The 15978-nt window shown below is 44.7% G+C and overlaps 3 protein-coding genes across 6 annotated transcripts; 1 reads left to right on the top strand and 2 right to left on the bottom strand.

Annotated features, from left to right (window-relative positions):
* Positions 1–734: 734 nt before the first annotated feature.
* LOC112281684 (putative fucosyltransferase 8) lies at positions 735–3853 on the top strand. The gene is made up of 4 exons (XM_024518486.3): positions 735–1233; positions 1877–2354; positions 2622–2959; positions 3120–3853. Exons 1-4 carry the CDS (start codon positions 970–972, stop codon positions 3762–3764), a joined length of 1725 nt encoding a protein of 574 aa, XP_024374254.1. The 5' UTR covers positions 735–969; the 3' UTR covers positions 3765–3853.
* Positions 3854–4191: 338 nt separating this feature from the next.
* Positions 4192–6297, bottom strand: LOC112281685 (uncharacterized). Its single transcript, XM_024518487.3, has 2 exons — positions 5905–6297; positions 4192–5581 (listed from the first exon to the last, which is right to left on the bottom strand). The coding sequence occupies exon 2, from the start codon at positions 5292–5294 to the stop codon at positions 4848–4850; it is 447 nt and encodes a 148-aa protein (XP_024374255.1). The 5' UTR covers positions 5295–5581; positions 5905–6297; the 3' UTR covers positions 4192–4847.
* Positions 6298–9669: 3372 nt separating this feature from the next.
* Positions 9670–15101, bottom strand: LOC112281854 (LIM domain-containing protein HDR3). Of its 4 annotated transcripts, none has more exons than XM_024518803.3 (13): positions 14277–15101; positions 14011–14079; positions 12954–13582; positions 12604–12832; positions 12255–12414; positions 11959–12094; positions 11739–11822; positions 11441–11560; positions 11068–11280; positions 10864–10923; positions 10629–10711; positions 10394–10452; positions 9670–10263 (listed from the first exon to the last, which is right to left on the bottom strand). In XM_024518803.3, the coding sequence occupies exons 3-13, from the start codon at positions 13152–13154 to the stop codon at positions 9995–9997; spliced, it is 1614 nt and encodes a 537-aa protein (XP_024374571.1). In that variant the 5' UTR covers positions 13155–13582; positions 14011–14079; positions 14277–15101; the 3' UTR covers positions 9670–9994. The 4 variants fall into 4 exon arrangements, with proteins under 4 accessions (XP_024374571.1, XP_090106198.1, XP_090106199.1 ...); XM_090250072.1 differs by having other exon boundaries at positions 14051–14079; positions 14277–15033; XM_090250073.1 differs by lacking the exon at positions 14011–14079 and having other exon boundaries at positions 14277–14764.
* Positions 15102–15978: the final 877 nt, after the last annotated feature.

Below are 15978 nucleotides of genomic sequence, written 5' to 3'. Positions count from 1 at the left end.
TCTATTCTTAATTCCCTCCTAATGACGTCTATATGATTTAATTTTTTAATCTACTTAATTTTGCCTTATTTGTGGCCTTACAAAGTAAATAGAGACCTTTTTTTATTTATGAAAAGGCAACATTAATACTAAAAGCTTTTACTACCTTCCTATCATTTATCCATGTTTTGCTACTATATCTTTCTATTAGACTCTTTTATAATAAAATCCATATTTTTATCTTTCACCATATAGTTGTGTTATTATATAACAACATTGTTGTGGTTGTTGGAATTTGTGCTAGTGCCCTTCCGTCGAAAGGCCTCAATTCCTTCTCAAGCCGCAATCATATAAGAGTGTGTCTTTGTTTGTTCTAATGACCAAGAAGCCCTAATCCTATCTCTTATCTCCAATTAATTGTTCACATCCTTTTGTGTGAGCAGAATGAGGGTGTCTTCCTCATACACAATAGCAGCACAGGTTAGAATTTGGTGAGACAGATGTATCTAAACTACACTATGGATAAAGGTTAGTTTCCTGCTGTATTGATTCTACCAACAGGCAACCATCCCACCTCAGAGCCTCTCTCTCTCTCACCTAAATTCTCAGAGTTCCATGAGCCCGTTCACTGATAATACTAAAAAAAAAGGAAAATATAAATGGTCATGGGTACCTAGACTAGGCGCGCAAATAGGCCTAGTTTTAGGTGGTATTGATGTTGCGTCTAATTGTTGAACGAGAAGGCAACAAAGCTCGACGGTGTTTTGACGACAGTCTGTCTGTAATAAGTCTGTCAACCCATCGTGAAGGACAGAGATTTTGCGAAGTGGGTTGACGGATCGAAGCGATGCAGGAAGTCTCTTCTGCATGGACATTTTGTGAAGTGGGCTGATGAATCGAAGTGTTGGAGGAAGCCTCTTATGAATAGAACAGAAGCGATGGTTTTTTTTGTGATGTGTAGATGATTGGGTTTATGGTTCCAAAGGAAATATGGTGACCGGGATGAAGGGCAGCAACAGGAAGTGGGGGCTCTTCCGTTACCTCGTCGTACCTGCATTTCTCTTGCTCTTCTTCTCATTCACGCTTTCACCGTCGCCTTTTGAGCTTCCCAACCCGCAGGACAATGGATTTCATGCGAATCCTACGGTCTCATTTGTAGGCGAGGCGTCTGAGAGCCCTGTGCAGGCTCTGATTGGTGCTATTCGGAGCGCTACAACATTTAGTAATGTCAGCTTCAACGATGCCGATGCCAAGGTATAAGATTTTTTTGCTTTCGGAACCAACCGCATAGAGGATTGCAGTGACTTTGATTGCTTGTGCAGTGAGTACATGTTATTGGTCTCTGGTGGGTTAGGGTTTATTGAGCACCTCGGTACCGAGATTGGTTTTCGCAGCGATTTTTCACAGTTGGTGCTGTTCACAGTGAATCGTTCATCCAATCATTCAAATCTGAGTTATTACTGAAGGTCTAGATGGGACGAGAGTAGCCAGTGAGTACCATCTCAGATTTCAACCATATTTCCGTTCAAGTGGGGGGGGGGGGGGGGGGGTTGTGTGTTGATTCTTCCTTTAGAATATTGCAGAACCTTTCTTGTACCAGGGATTTGTGAAGAAGAACGAGGTACACTTGTCGTCCTTCATTTTTGTAGGGGTCCTGTTCTCTGTGAGAAGAAAAATAACATGGAAATGGTTGTGGTGTGATAGACGTCCTGAAAAATCATCGCCATGAGCTGCTTAGAAGAAGCTTAAAATGAAATGTCATACAAGGAATATGTATCGTTTGATTAGTAGGCCATTTTCTAGTGCTGCGTTTACCGGGGAATCTGCTTACACCCTGCTAATTTGGTGTCGATAAACTTCAACGCCTAAGTTCTAATGCTGTGATTTTGAAGGGAAGATATGGAGGTCTCACAATTCGTGCGCGGCCCGGACCGAGTTGGGCCCACGCTATGCACGCAAACCCCATACAAAACCTTTGGATCCAAACCCTCAATGGGATTTGGTGCTAGAGGAATACGCTGCTCTCCATCGTACTTGCATGAGAAGCATCGGAGACATCACGGAATTTTTTCGGACCGGAACTGCAACCTCCAGCTGCAAGTTCTTGATCATGGAACTTGGAGGTGTTGGTTTGGGGAATAAGGTTTCTCTTTTGACTTCGGCAGTACTCTATGCTGTCCTAACACAACGAGTCATACTAATAAACACCTGGTCCCTCATTTCATCGACGATGTGTGAGCCCTTTTTGGGTTCGAGCTGGCTTCTTGATCAACGCTTTCCTCTTCCTGGGCGCCATGGCCCGGAGTCCACCTTTCTAGGAAGATTGACTGGATTGGAGGATCCTGTCTGGAAGTCTAGCAGATATTTTGAAAAAGGTATGTCGTTCTTTATACCTCAGTATGCAAGGAGAATTCTGTAAATATCTGTTTGGAATGTGAATATTTGATATCTCCTTTTTACGGGTGCCGATGGCGTGGTTCTCTATGTTTCCCATTTTGTCTTGTATTCATTGCTGCTTGATACATGCGTAGCCAAGCGTGAATGATTTTTTTGTTGAAAGCTGTAGTTGTTTGTCGAAGTTGATTTTGGTACCTGTTTAATAAGAAATCGATGAACTTGTTTGGGCTGTACGTGTCCAACAGGTGTCGATGCCACAAAACGTGGCAAGTATGTCCCAACACCTTCAGCAATGAAAGTAGAGTTCTCAGACCCTGAAGTGACGAGATTTTATTGCGACACGGAGCAGGCATTCTTAGCAGAGGCAACGTGGTTACATTTCACCGGTTGTCTCTATTTTCTTCCGAAGCTTTTCGCGGTTCCTGCATTTCGGCCTGCTCTGGAGGCTCTGTTCCCCGATCCATCACTCACTTTTACATACTTACTGCGGAGTCTGATGCTACCCAGAGATAACGTATGGCAGCAAGTGAAAGAGCACGACATTGCCCTATTCGCCAATGTTGATACTCGTGTCGGTATACAGGTGTGTTTGTCTGCGTACGTGAGTGTGTTTGTGCAGATGGATTTTCTCTCTTGCTTGAATGTTTTTGTTCACGATACTGCACGATATTCTTCCAACGATGCTTTCCGAAGTAGATAGGGATGTGGCCGGGAATTGACAACTGGGATTCATGAACGAGCAGGTACGATTCCTTTACGGTCGGAAAGTGTATTTCGAAAGGGCCAGTAAGAGAGCAAATAAGCACGTGAAGCAATGTATATCTGAAAACAATATTCTCCCAGGCGCTGTCCGTGAGGATGAGCGAGGAATCGGAAGCCGTACCGCTCGATCTGGTCAAGTGATACGGGTATTTGTGACCTCTCTCCACACAGCTCTCAGTGAAGAGCTTCTGAGGATGTACGATAAGCAAGAGACCACTACAGGGGAGACCGTGATGGTTACACAGCTGACCCACCGAGGGAAACAAGGATTTGGTTCAGATGACGACGTCATGGCAATGATAGAAATCCTGTTGTTGAGCTTTGTGGACAAGCTTCTTATTACCCCATTGTCCACATTCGGAGGTCTAGCGCAGGCTTATGGAGCCATCATTCCTTGGTTTGTTGAAATGAAAAAGAATTCCGTTTCATGTACCCGCGCACAGACTCCAGATCTCTGCTATCAGATGGCTTACGCTTATTATGATTGTCCACATGAACGTAATATTCATCGGGGGAAGATTCAGAAAACAGTTCCTTACATTAGACAGTGTTTATCCGTAGAGGAAAGTGCCGGTTTGCAGTTAGTCCCCTCCAATCTGTCCAGTAAGTGGACATCTGATTTGTAATGTAGAAGGGTTTACCGAGTTCTGTGAACTTGTCATATTTTTCGAAGTAAGGGAGTAATGTCAGTGGTTACAAATGTATTCTCCGAGAATCAGCAACTTCTTCGACGCCCAACCATGATGTGAAGATTTTGTTGTGTTTTAATTGATCTAAGTTTCGTAATAAGCGGTGCATGTGCGCCTGTAGAGTGATCTTAGGAAAGGGTTCAGTTGGAAATGGGCTTGAAAATGAGCATCATGGCCCTTGGTAAACAACGATAGTCTTGCCATCCAGTAGATTGGAATGCTAGAGCATAAACTTTGAACCGACAGATATATTTTTTAGAAAAAAATGAGAAGACGCAAATATTTGCTACATGCTACACTGCGCCCAAAAAGAGTATTTCGTCTTCATCTGAACCATGCGTGTTTCTTTGCATTGCGAGCCGAGGAGCTGAAAACCGAGATCATGGTACATTCCAATATTACCACGCACGGCACCATTTCATTTCGACAGGAAAAAAAAACACACTTGTTTACAGCCATTTGTGTTCCGCGAAGATATATTACTTTCCACTTAGTCAAGAGATGAGCCAGACGTGTAAACTAAAGAAGCGAGAGCAGAAATCGAAAGATAATGGTAACAGTACACAATTCTCAAATTGTGTTACTTGCTGCCACTGGCAACAACCCGTAAGAAGAACACATGAACACTTAAAAAAGGGAAAAACGAACGGAGAAAAAAAAAATATTTACGGAAAACTGAAACGTCTACTAGAGTGGCGGCTCTGTCAAGCTTCGCATACTAGCGGCAACGACTGGAAATCACCAGTAGGCAATTTCGTAACATTCACTCCAAAACTGCTTCCTCTGGGTGTCAGAATCATCAAAATAAAAAATACCCGGATGACGGGTTCACGAACGTGGGCCCTTCTCTGCAGCAATCCGTGCAAAAAGCAGCAAAAATCACTCTCTCGCTCCAGCGGAAGACTTCGGCAGGAGCGTTGATGGGTAAATACGACGACAGTACATCGAGCTGGGTTCAATCTGTGGAAGATTGGAGACTGGCGACGAGAAATGTCCCGACTCTTCCGAGAGGAGTGACGACTAGGCTCCAGCCATCAAGCATTTGGGCATCTGTACACATGAGGGACGCAAGTAGTGCACACCGTTGCTGAGATACTCTGAGGTTTTAATAAGCATCCTCTCTTTCAGTAATCGAGCTCGCAGCGGGAGCCGGTATTTACAAGCCACGGCAGCCCATGCCGCGGCTTTCAAACGCAGCAACGATTTCTTGATTTTCTCCGGCGCCTTTGGCTCCGCTCTCGTGAAGGTGTAGGAACGCAAGTACGCTTGCCGGCTTCCATAATCCCGAGGAGAGATGAAAAGGTCATCGAAATCGTCCGTGTCGGAGTGATCATTGCGGATTAAGGGCGAGTAAGGGAGCTCGATCAACCTCAAGCCTTCGATTTTGTCCACGTCTGCTGAGGTGCGCCTGGTGATTGCGCTGGAAAAGTTTCCGAAAGGGGAGCGAGAAATCCCGTTTGAGCTCATCGTCACAAGCCGATTGTTCCACTCCAAAAATCAGACTTCGTTTGCAGGGGAAAAATTCAGACTTCGTCCGTCCGCTATCTCCTGCTTCTCCGGTCAGGCACAGCGAGCACCAATCTCCGCAAAGTGTTCAGAGTCATCGTTTCGTATGTTCAAGCTCACAGCGATTGTCACAGAATTGAGAAGAGGATTCACCTCGTCCGCGATCCCCACAACAACTCCGCGTAGCCCTCTGAATTTGCAAAGAAGATGTAAAGAAGACTCTGCTTTGCAAGTCTAAGCAATGGCGCCTGAGAGAATAAACGGGGAACACACATCAGTTGAATAAATCGTTAGGAACGACAGAGCACAACAACAGCTTGCACTGACAGCAACACTCCAGTTTGAGCCACTACAGTCCTCTCGACTGCAGTCTCAAACGCCAGGCATCGCGAACAATCGCGGATATATCGAAATCTTTGAGACCGATCACCTGCAAATAGACAGATGCTCTATCGTAGCTACTCCCGACGACACCAAAACCAAACAAGCAATCAAGGACCAGCCCTCCAGCGATTGACTTCTCCTCATCACCTAAACAAGCACATCACACACTCTCCACTCCAGGGCTTACCATCCAGACTCATGCTAATCCCTCGTACTCGTGCTCGCAACACACAACTCTGCCCGCGCTGCACTCACATCGACCAAAACCTCAAGCCATAAAGTAGTAGCTCCACAAACGGAAGAGAAAGGACGGATATGGCCCTGAGGTTGCGGTAACATCCAATGGGAACTGACACCAGTAGCGATGGAACATAAGTGTCCGTGGCGCTGCCTAACTAATCCGATGGAATCCGATGGAATACGTTGCCGTTCATGAAGGGGAGCAGGTGGGAAAAATAAAACTCAACCCAACCCAACCCCGCGAGAGTAAAAACAGAAAATAAAAAGTGTCACTCCGTTCGTGGCGCTGACGGCGGGATCCCAACGACGCACAAACTGCAGCGACCTCGCATCACCAAAATCCGCCAAGGCTACCATCCCAGCGTCCGCTTCGTGGCTCTCCGTCCTCGCATGGTCATCTCATCCAAGTGCCGCAGCCTCACGTGCCGCCGACAGCCGCAAGCTCTTGGCCACGATTGCGTGGCCTGGCCGCGCGACTCCTGGTCCGAGCTCGCTCGCCCACCCGCAACACTGTCTGCCTGGCTGGCGGTTCTGCCACTCCCGTCGTCCAGTTCTGGTCGTGGCAGAAACCAGCAGCAGCTCCCATCAAAGCTGCTGCTCACAAATTTGTCCCTGCTGGCGCCGCCGCGCTGACCCGGGTCTTTAGTTCTCACAAGATCTGCTGCTGCCGCTGCCGCTGCTACAGGATTCCAGCATGAGAGAGTGGTGATGGTGGTGAGAATGTAGTGCCATGGAGTCACATCCCACAACTACCCACGAAGCGGGGGTTGCGTCCGAGTTCCGTAAGCCGTGAGCTCACTGCGCTAGATCCAAAGGGGGGTGGTGGGGGGAGCCACGAAGGGCGTGGTCTTGCTTAGTCTCGTGCTCCTCTGTACCTCCCCATTGTGAACATTTTATTTTGCTACCCCACCCCCCCCCCCACTTTCTGTGTGTTTTTGCTTCACTCTCGCTCTCCCTTGAAGGCTGTGCTCTGTGCTGGTGAGGGCTTCTTCATTGGATTCCCTCTGGTTGTTTCAATTGGGACCCTAATCAAGGGCGTCGTGCTCGGTGGGTTCTCCTGTGTGGTTTATTACTGTGCGTGTCTTTCTGATTTCTGGGTTGATTTTGTCTTCTGTCAGGGTCCTAAGCAAGTGTGTGTTTTGGGGCCAGGTTGGTTAATGCGTCTTACTGTGAATTTACCACGCCTTTTACTTTAGCTTTAGCTTTTTATGTTCGGGTCAATGGGCAAGTCAATACCGTAGCAGTTCGAAGGATTGAGGGACGATTCTCAACATGGACTTTGCCTCTATCTGGTACGAGAAAATGTGTCCCATTTTGTGGTACCTTTTTATTTATTCATTCATTCACTTTGGTGTGAAGAGTACCAAAATAAAATGTAAAATTACACTTAGACTATGATGTTGGAACCGTCACTTTTGGAAGCTGCGGAAATCATAAAAGTCGAATCCAGTGCAAAATTCATTGGTATTTAAGGAAAAATAAGATAGGATAAGATGATCAAATAGAGAAAGTTGAGTAATAGAGCCATTTGATGTAAAAACTCTATTACTACGTGTTTGTTTGAACAATCACTGTCATCAAAAACGCTTTCTTTTCTTATTCTTCTTCTCTACACATGCCAAGTGATTTTATTTTTGGCATGAATTCGTTTCATGTAGCATAACCTTTATATCCTTATTAAAATACTATTTAAACACCAATTGTTAAGCATGAAATATAATACATCTTTGTTTCAAAAGGTCATACATGATGTCATATAGATGTAGAAAGTATCATATTTTCAAGTTTTTGGAATAAAACACTAAAAATATAGGAAATCACAATTGGAATAAAATTTAATCAATGTATAATGCAAATTGATCATTTATTTTAAAATTCAGAATATGTGAAAAATATCAATTATATTAAGATAACCTGAAACGAATAATTAATTTTACTACGAATAAATGAACTTGATATGTTTTCTTTTGGTTTATGTGCATGTTTACACAACTTTCAAGGACACATGCTTTGGTTTAAATTCTAAGTATTACAAAAATAGAAGAAAAAAAATTCCAAGGTGACAATGCAAATGCAGAACTAAATTTTTGATGCAAGGTTTTGTTTATTTATTTATTTCGTAACATAGCATTTACATAGCATTGTTCTGTGCGTTGAATATAACTAATTTACAAATCAAATGTTTACCCAATAAGAAAATCTTCAAATCCAACATTCAAATAACCTTTTATTTTCAATTTCATTTTTTATTTTGTAATTTTTTACTGTAGATTGCGAAAAGTTACAGTTCAAAGGCTATTCAACAATAAATCGAGAACAAATTTATCCCCTCTGATGAAAGTTCAAAAATGTGAATTCTTTATCAAATTTAAACACCAAAAGAGAGTGAACTGACATTGATGCATTTTTTGATGACCACCCTGCTACATCAACAGAAAATAATATTAATAATAAATAATAAATAAATAAATAACTAATCATATTGGATTCAATACAAGATTTCGTTTGATGTTAAATTGCAACCACATTAAAGCATACCATTGAAAACTCATGTAAGAGAAAACAAGACAATTTCTAAAAATCATCCAGACTCCGTTACTAAAAGAAAGTTTTTTTCTATTTTTTCCATTGTTTTATTTGTTTGAAAAAAATAAATGAGGAAACAATGAACAAGAAAACATTTGAGAATACTTTAAATGTTGAGTATACCATACAATTTCTCTCAAACACAGCTGGCCCTCGTAACTGCAACAAGACTTAATTTATTACCTACCCTATTCAATCAGAACCCATGTAATTTTATCAAAATACTCCCATCAAGGACACATCAATTTTCACCTGCACTAATAAATGTTTGCGAGAGCATCGGTCGTAACGAGGGCCACGTGTTCACTTTGATTTCCGGTGACATGGCCATGTGGCGTGACACGTAAGCTATAGGTCACGTGTACCACTTAATAACGCGCCACGTGGTCTTTCCCGACATGCTGAGGTGGCGTAAGCAGGCCAAGTGGCATTGATGACATGGACGGGTCCAGCCCGGATTCGCGGCAGCTGTGCCACGCTGTCAGCATGAGGATCCGCGGAATGGAAGAGGAGCGCGCGACGGTTTCGGAACAGTTCGCCGCGGCGGCATCTTCCTGATGTGCTCAATTGATGCGCTCAATTAAAAGGATTTTTTTTCCCATGGTCCCGATGTTTTGTGGCGTGCGTTGCGCATCCGACTGCCGGGTTTAGTGATGTGAAGTGATCTGGGTGTCGAGTTTTTTTTCAGAGTTTTGAGATAACGTGCCGTTGATTTTCTCAATTGTTTGCGCTCAGGAGTAGGGTTCAGAATTTCGTGCAGGACTGGTGTCTATTCTCTCTGCGGTTGCAATGCCCAACGATTGTGGGAATATTAAACCAGGATTCGGATTTGGGTAGAGTGTCAGCAGCGACAGGTTGTCAGAGATGGTTGAATTGGAGGACGCCAATGTCAGTGCAGCTCGATTTAGTGGTCACTGGTGGGTGGGTGTGTGGGCGAATGATAGAGACAGCTTGTCGTTTCATTTTCCTACGGTATTGTGTAACGCAATGTTGTGCGTGTTCGCGACAGGAATAGTTCTGCAGCGACTTCGCATGTTGCATTGCTATCTCCATGCATGTGGGCCATAAAGCGTTGGAAGAGACAAGTCAGTGGTTTCACAGGGGAAGGGGAATGCAGGCTCGGATGTATAATATACGAAACTGAGGAAGTTTCTCACATGGGCTCTTTGATTAGACTTTACATCAAACATTGATTCTTCACTCGATCTGCAATCGATCGATCTTTAGCATTCATCTGCCCTATCGCTCACTGGCTCTCAGCCGGAAGGCCTCCTGACCCCCCGATGGCACTTTCCACTCTCCAGAAATACGTTTCATTTTTACCTTCCATGTAAGAACCCTCTATACCTCACCTGAATATGAGGAATATCCACGGCAATTGCTGGCATTTCAGAGAGCGAGAGAATAACTATGTGCACAGATTGTTAAGTAGGGTATACGCATGAGGCCATTTAGCGAATTATCTCGCCAGTGTGCCTCAAATGGTGTAAGGTTCTCGTAAGTCCATAAGTAGCAACTGCCGCATAAGCAGCTCTGAAACCGTCCCCGTAGGTAGGCGACGAGTCAGTTTCAATTTGGTGCAGGAAAAATTCTCCAAGGCGTTTGCTGATTGGCGACCCCCCTCTTCGCGTGAGGCTCTCAAGCTCCGAGCTTAACCACATGTGAGCAATCACTTGGCATATACCCTCCTCTATGACATTATCCAAATTCGGAAATCTTCCTGCATGTACGAAACATACCGTCCAAAATGAATTCCAAAAGTCCTCTCTAGTTGGTGATTTCTCACTATCCCCGACTAATTGCAACAAACCCTTGTGGCTGTTGTAAAATTCATGTAAAAGTATGCTCACCGTCAAGACGAATCCATGCGTGCATCAGTTCGTGAGCTAGGATAGACCCTGTCAACAACCTGCACACCCAGGTTCACGATTTGGATGCACAGCCCCAAAATAAGCTCGTTTGGAATGAGAGTGTGGTTCCGTAGGAGGAAGCTACGTCTAGTGTTTACCCTCTCTGGAGCCAAGTATTTACCATGCAGTAGAGATTTGCCTTGAAATTCAGTTACGAGTGAGGGTGAGAGCATACCTAGGTAACCCACAAAGAACAAGGATAGCCGTAACTTCGGAATGTCGTGTTTGTTGCCTCATTTCCCCATGACGTCCCAAAACCTTATAAAATAGAACTCCATTCATTCAGGATTACCAATAAGACATATATATATATATATATATATAAATATAATTGGGGGTTTCTTTCTCTAAAACATGAACTGCAGTGAATGCTGCAGATTCAATTCGAAGAAGGATTTTCGTTGTCTTACAGGAAAGGTTTGTTCTTCCGACAAGCACAAGCCTCGAGTCTCTGGTTCGTGACTGTGTCCCTGCAATCGTGACAAGTAGAATGTTATACCCTGTGAGTCAGCTGCCGCCAGTCTAAACCCCAAAAACACAGCTCACAGGGAATTGCAGGAGATAAGAAACTGGCCCACGTCACGCATATTTGCACTGAGAGCAGGGGTACTCACTCCCTCCTCGCTTTCACGAGCATGGTTGAGAGCCTCCCGTTCCACCAAAAGCATAGGAATTTCTTGTTCGATTCGCATGCCCATGTCGCTGTAGAATCTTATAATGTCGCGGTAGAGAGGCTGGCAGTCCTTGGTGGCCATCATTGCGGACTCCAGGCATTCTGAACACACTCTCCTACCATCTGGCAAGCTTTGGTATCGTTGATCTACTGGCTGCACATTTGGCATCATATAAATTCTCATGGAAGGGACAATTTAAATAGCAACTCCGGAAAGTTCACTGTGAAGGATAAGTACAAGTAGAATAGAGTCTGAACCCAACATCTAAGACGGAAAGCGAACAGCAAGAACTGAACGATTCTTTTCAACGTACCTCGATGCGATCACAACTGCAGCAGCATCGACTTCCGTCTCTTTCATGCGATGGACAATACTTCTGGTTCCAGAAAGGGTGGGACCGATACTCTATTTGCCCTTGAGCGTTTGCCTGAATCTGTTTGCAAAGCTCCATTAGGATTCCCGTATCGTTGAGATGAGCTGCTCACTGCTACCGTACAGTCCATACACATAAAGGCTTTTTTGGGGTCACCATAATAAGTGTTTAATCAAACATGAGCATCAAACAACATCCATACAAAAGAGAGAAGTTGCCCAAGGTGAGGGAAACATACATAATTGTAGCAGATCTCGCACTTGGGATGGAAGAGCTTCTTGTAACAGACTCGATGATAGGGGTCACTCTCTTGCACAGAGAACTGCATAATTCCATTTGCACACCTTTGGTTAAATGATAATATATCTCCTTATCTACCGATCGAGGGATATCAAAGTTGGAATGTGACAAAAATACGGAATTTGAACGATATCATTCTAGAACGCAGTGCTCAGTACCTCCTGATCTACGATCGGCTGGAGGCAGTACAGGCAGCAAAAGCAAGACGGATGCCAATCCTGGTTGAGACAAGTCAAAAACTTTCCGGACCCAAGCGTGCGATGACAACCAGCACATGTCGGCATTCCTCCAGACCTGCGCGAAGCACTCGTTAACTGTCAGCCTAGGAAACAATTTCCACATCCAACGTTTTGTGAGCCTGTCCATTTCAAGGCTCCCTCCAATGCTTCAACATGCAATCGTCACTGCTGGAGGAAGCATTATGAGTTCAGGCGATTGGAAAGTAAACTCATACTCTTTTGCTGGAGCCGGAACCGAATGCGGAGAACGCGCATCAGTAGGGGTACCATGTGAAGCTGGATTCCGTTCAAGGATTAAGCTTTCTTGCATGGCCCTTGCTAAGGCCTCACTCCTCGCGTCATAATCCTCCTCGTAATTGAATGTCCAGTACTTTCCTACGATATCAAACTCGTTGGTGTCAGTGCCAGACTTCAAATGCAGACACTGATTCAGTTCCCTAGCTCACGGTTCTCCAACTATCGATATTGAAAATCAAGTCTGTTCTAGGAGACAGCACAAGGATGGCCATCAAAGATCAGCACTAGTGTTGCCGAAAAAATGAAATAACGGCGGCGGCTGCTTACTGTCATCATAAGCTGCTGGGGGCTCATACGCCACCCTGCCATGGCCAAATTCTCGGAATCTGTCACTCTCAGAATTGCAAAACTCGGTCGTTCCAATGTGTTGACTAATGTATCGGCTGGTATCGCGTAAGTAACCTTCATCCTCGTACAAGTACCCGCCCTCTCGGTAGGGGTGGCTCATGCCCCAGTTTGGGTACATGTCCTGATATACATCGACGGCATACGGATCCTGATGAAAGTTTGCACGTTTACGGACAGGTCAGTAGGGTTTGTTTAAGTAACAAGATTGCCACAGAGTTGATTGAATTAACATGGACTGCTGGCCATCCATTGCTTTACAAAGTTATTACCTCGAAGATGGAAGAATCTCGCCACGGCCGGGAACTGCCAAAGTCTAGCTCTACTTGCCCCCTTTCCCACCACCTTGAGCCGCTTGGCGAAAAGCTCGACAGCTCCTGGGGACCCACACTATTTCTAGGGTATCCATAATACACACTATCGCTATGCTGACGGCAATCCGGGTAACCGAATGATCTCTCCAGCCAGCTCATATTTCACTGCTCAGATTGCTCTGCAAATATGCGTTGACGACAGATGGGTTTCTACGACCTCACTGCTCTACCTGCTGCAGATGATTTGATTGTACACTACTGTTTCTTCGCCCTTCTACAGGTTTTTCCATGGTTTACAAGCTTGACCGCAGGAGAAAAGATTGTCAAGGAGGGTTCACTGATAAACAATTTAGTCGCAGCGTTTATTGTTTATTCCACATGTGTTCCTTAGCCCTATTTCTACGTGGAGTAAAGTCTTCAAGTCCCTGACTCCTCCGTCAAGAATGCTGAACCGAAGTGCTTCGAGAGTTGAGCGCCACAATTTCTGACACCTTCAATCTAACCGAAAAACGATTCCGTATTAGCAAAAAAGCGACGCTCCAAGCCGAAGTGGACCCACACGAAGCTATCGAACAGAACTATTTTTCCTGCAATAACCACGACAATTAGCGTTACGTCATAATCCAGATGATCGGTTGATGTGCCCAGATTTGTGAGCGGTAATCGTTCCAATGCTGCTACAGTACTAGTGCTCGCAAGAAGAGGTACCGGGGATGGTCTATTATACAACATCGAGCACCACTCAAATTTTCTACTAATCCAAACCTCCATTAGAAACCTTTGATTTTTAAATCTGGTGAATTCAACTGATGTTACTTGTGCTCGCGAATACCTTCTCGCATCCAAACACTATATAAACTGACCCAGATAGGCATCAAACTGGTAGAGAGCGGGTGAGCCTTAAACGGAGATTTATGCAGGCACCGACACTGCAGAGATAGAAGCTCTCGGCAATGCAAACATCGGCTTTATCGCTCTCAAAGAAGCTCACTCAGAGAAGGAGGCCTGCTCTTACACAAATTGACACTGTGCAACTTGTTCGCCTCCAGCGATACCTGTATTGAGTAAAATTTCTTGACGATACCTGAACTCCAACAGAAGAAAATCAACCGCGAGCAAGAGGCATTTGCGCAACAGAAACCTGCTTAAATTCCCACTACCAATCATAGGAGTCATCTATATCCTACCGATAACTAGGTGTGCGCCCAATGCACCAGGCACGCTTACGATTGGCAATAAATATGGCACAAGGGCCACGAAAGATGGCAGATGAGGAAGTACCCGTTCGACCCAGTTCGTCAGTGGCACTCCAATGAGGACAAGAGTGCGAAGACGGGACTCAAAAACCACCAAGTCGAGGACGTCGAGGATTTGTTTCGTGCCACTGAACTTCCCCTGGGTGGGTGTGAACCTTCTAGCAAAGATGAGGCTCCTGCTGAGCCCAGCTGGAAAAGAATCACTCCTCTAGCTGGATTACCTAGGGATTACCAGAAGAGTACCAGTAGTCGAGCAAAGACCAGTCGTCGAAAAAAAGGAATCCTCCGATTGCAGGTTCCTTCCGACTGTACCTCCAGGAATGCAGGTCACGTCAAAGTTAAACACAGGCTAATTCTCGACCATCGTCTCAATAGTTGCAGAATCCACCCCCCCCCCTGGACGATTGGAATCCGCCAGTCCTAATCTCGTGATGCAATAGACGAATTCCGACTTTCAAATTAGTGCGCAGCAGATCCGATTATCTGCTCCAGTCCTTCCCGTTCGTGCATCCGAAGCCAGCTTAGTAATGCTGCGCACGTGAATTAGCATTGAATGAGTTGAGCATAGGGGGACTCAAAAGATCAAATGCGCTTTGCACAGTGGTGACGATGACGGAAGCTGTGATGTGTCCATAGAGAGAGAGCCAGGTGGGCAGGAATACTGGCCGATCACCGAAAGTGGCCCTGCAACGAAGAAATGAGAGAGGATTCGAGAGGTTTGAGCATAAGCCACGAAGAAATCAACTAGCGGGAGCCGGCCGCGGCAGCGGAGCCCTCCTGGCCCCGTGCTCGTGCAATCCACCCCATCAGCACGGTCGCCATAGCCATAGCCCAAGGCCGGGACGCGACCACAAACTGCCGCGCATCAGTGGACACTCCTCCACTATTCGTTGCCTTCCAGAAAGCCGTCGACGCGCGTCCGCGGCAGTTAACGTCTTAGGCGCGTCATCGGCCATGGTCTTCGACCGCGCATGCATTTTAGCATGTAATAAAGGCAGTTTTCTGGAAGAGGTCATTCATCACGCTTATTTAGATAACTCCCACCTACAAACATGCTGTGCTGGGTTATATTTTGGATTGTGTAGGATAATTGTAAAACTTGTTAGTTGGTGTCAAAAGTCTAATGGAAGATTTATGGGGTTTGTAAGGAGATAACGAAGGAAGGGAATGGGACAGAGAAGTTGGTATCCATGGAGAAGTATTAGTGTTTGTTTTCCAGTGAGGAATGACTAATCTTGGGAGGAAAGGAGTAAGTTAATTCTCTTTGTGCAATTTCTGTGGTCAGGAAGGACCAGGATATTTGCATGTTCACGGTCTTTCTTCCATATACAGTATGACTCACTAGTTTTCTGTGCCTTTTTGGTACTTATAGTTATATATACCCTCAGAAATATATTTATAAAGTATTAAAAAGACACAGAAAATATATATAAAAGGAGTTGTGAGGATTTATGGAACATTAAAGGAGTGTGACTTCAGGCAAAAAGTTTGCATTGCCCTACAAAATGTCAATTTTTTCAAAAATATCATAAACGTTTTGTACTTCACAAGGAAGCGACCTATGAACACCTACACAAGAACTAAATGATTAGAGAATACGAATTTGGACTAAATTTGAGCAATTTCAAAGAAGATAGAACCCTCTAATAATTTCAGACGTTTAAAGATTTTATAGATAAACTTCCAAAGAAACAAAAAAATAAAATAAAATGAAGAGTTCAGGAAGA

This window comes from Physcomitrium patens, chromosome 4 (genome assembly GCF_059467195.1).
Source record: "Physcomitrium patens ecotype Gransden chromosome 4, ASM5946719v1, whole genome shotgun sequence".
Lineage (NCBI taxonomy): Eukaryota > Viridiplantae > Streptophyta > Bryopsida > Funariales > Funariaceae > Physcomitrium > Physcomitrium patens.
Note: the sequence above shows the minus strand (reverse complement) of the source record. Positions and strands in the feature narration are given on the sequence as shown.

Excerpts from the sequence above, each read along its gene's own strand:
- LOC112281684 (XM_024518486.3), top strand. The coding sequence starts at position 970 with ATGGTGACCGGGATGAAGGGCAGCAACAGGAAGTGGGGGCTCTTCCGT. Across the intron at positions 1,234-1,876 it reads TCAACGATGCCGATGCCAAG|ATATGGAGGTCTCACAATTC; the intron begins GTATAAGATTTT and ends TTTGAAGGGAAG. Across the intron at positions 2,355-2,621 it reads TAGCAGATATTTTGAAAAAG|GTGTCGATGCCACAAAACGT; the intron begins GTATGTCGTTCT and ends CGTGTCCAACAG.
- LOC112281685 (XM_024518487.3), bottom strand. The coding sequence starts at position 5,294 with ATGAGCTCAAACGGGATTTCTCGCTCCCCTTTCGGAAACTTTTCCAGC.
- LOC112281854 (XM_024518803.3), bottom strand. The coding sequence starts at position 13,154 with ATGAGCTGGCTGGAGAGATCATTCGGTTACCCGGATTGCCGTCAGCAT. Across the intron at positions 12,833-12,953 it reads GAGATTCTTCCATCTTCGAG|GATCCGTATGCCGTCGATGT; the intron begins GTAATAACTTTG and ends AACTTTCATCAG. Across the intron at positions 10,924-11,067 it reads CTCGTGAAAGCGAGGAGGGA|GGACACAGTCACGAACCAGA; the intron begins GTGAGTACCCCT and ends TCACGATTGCAG.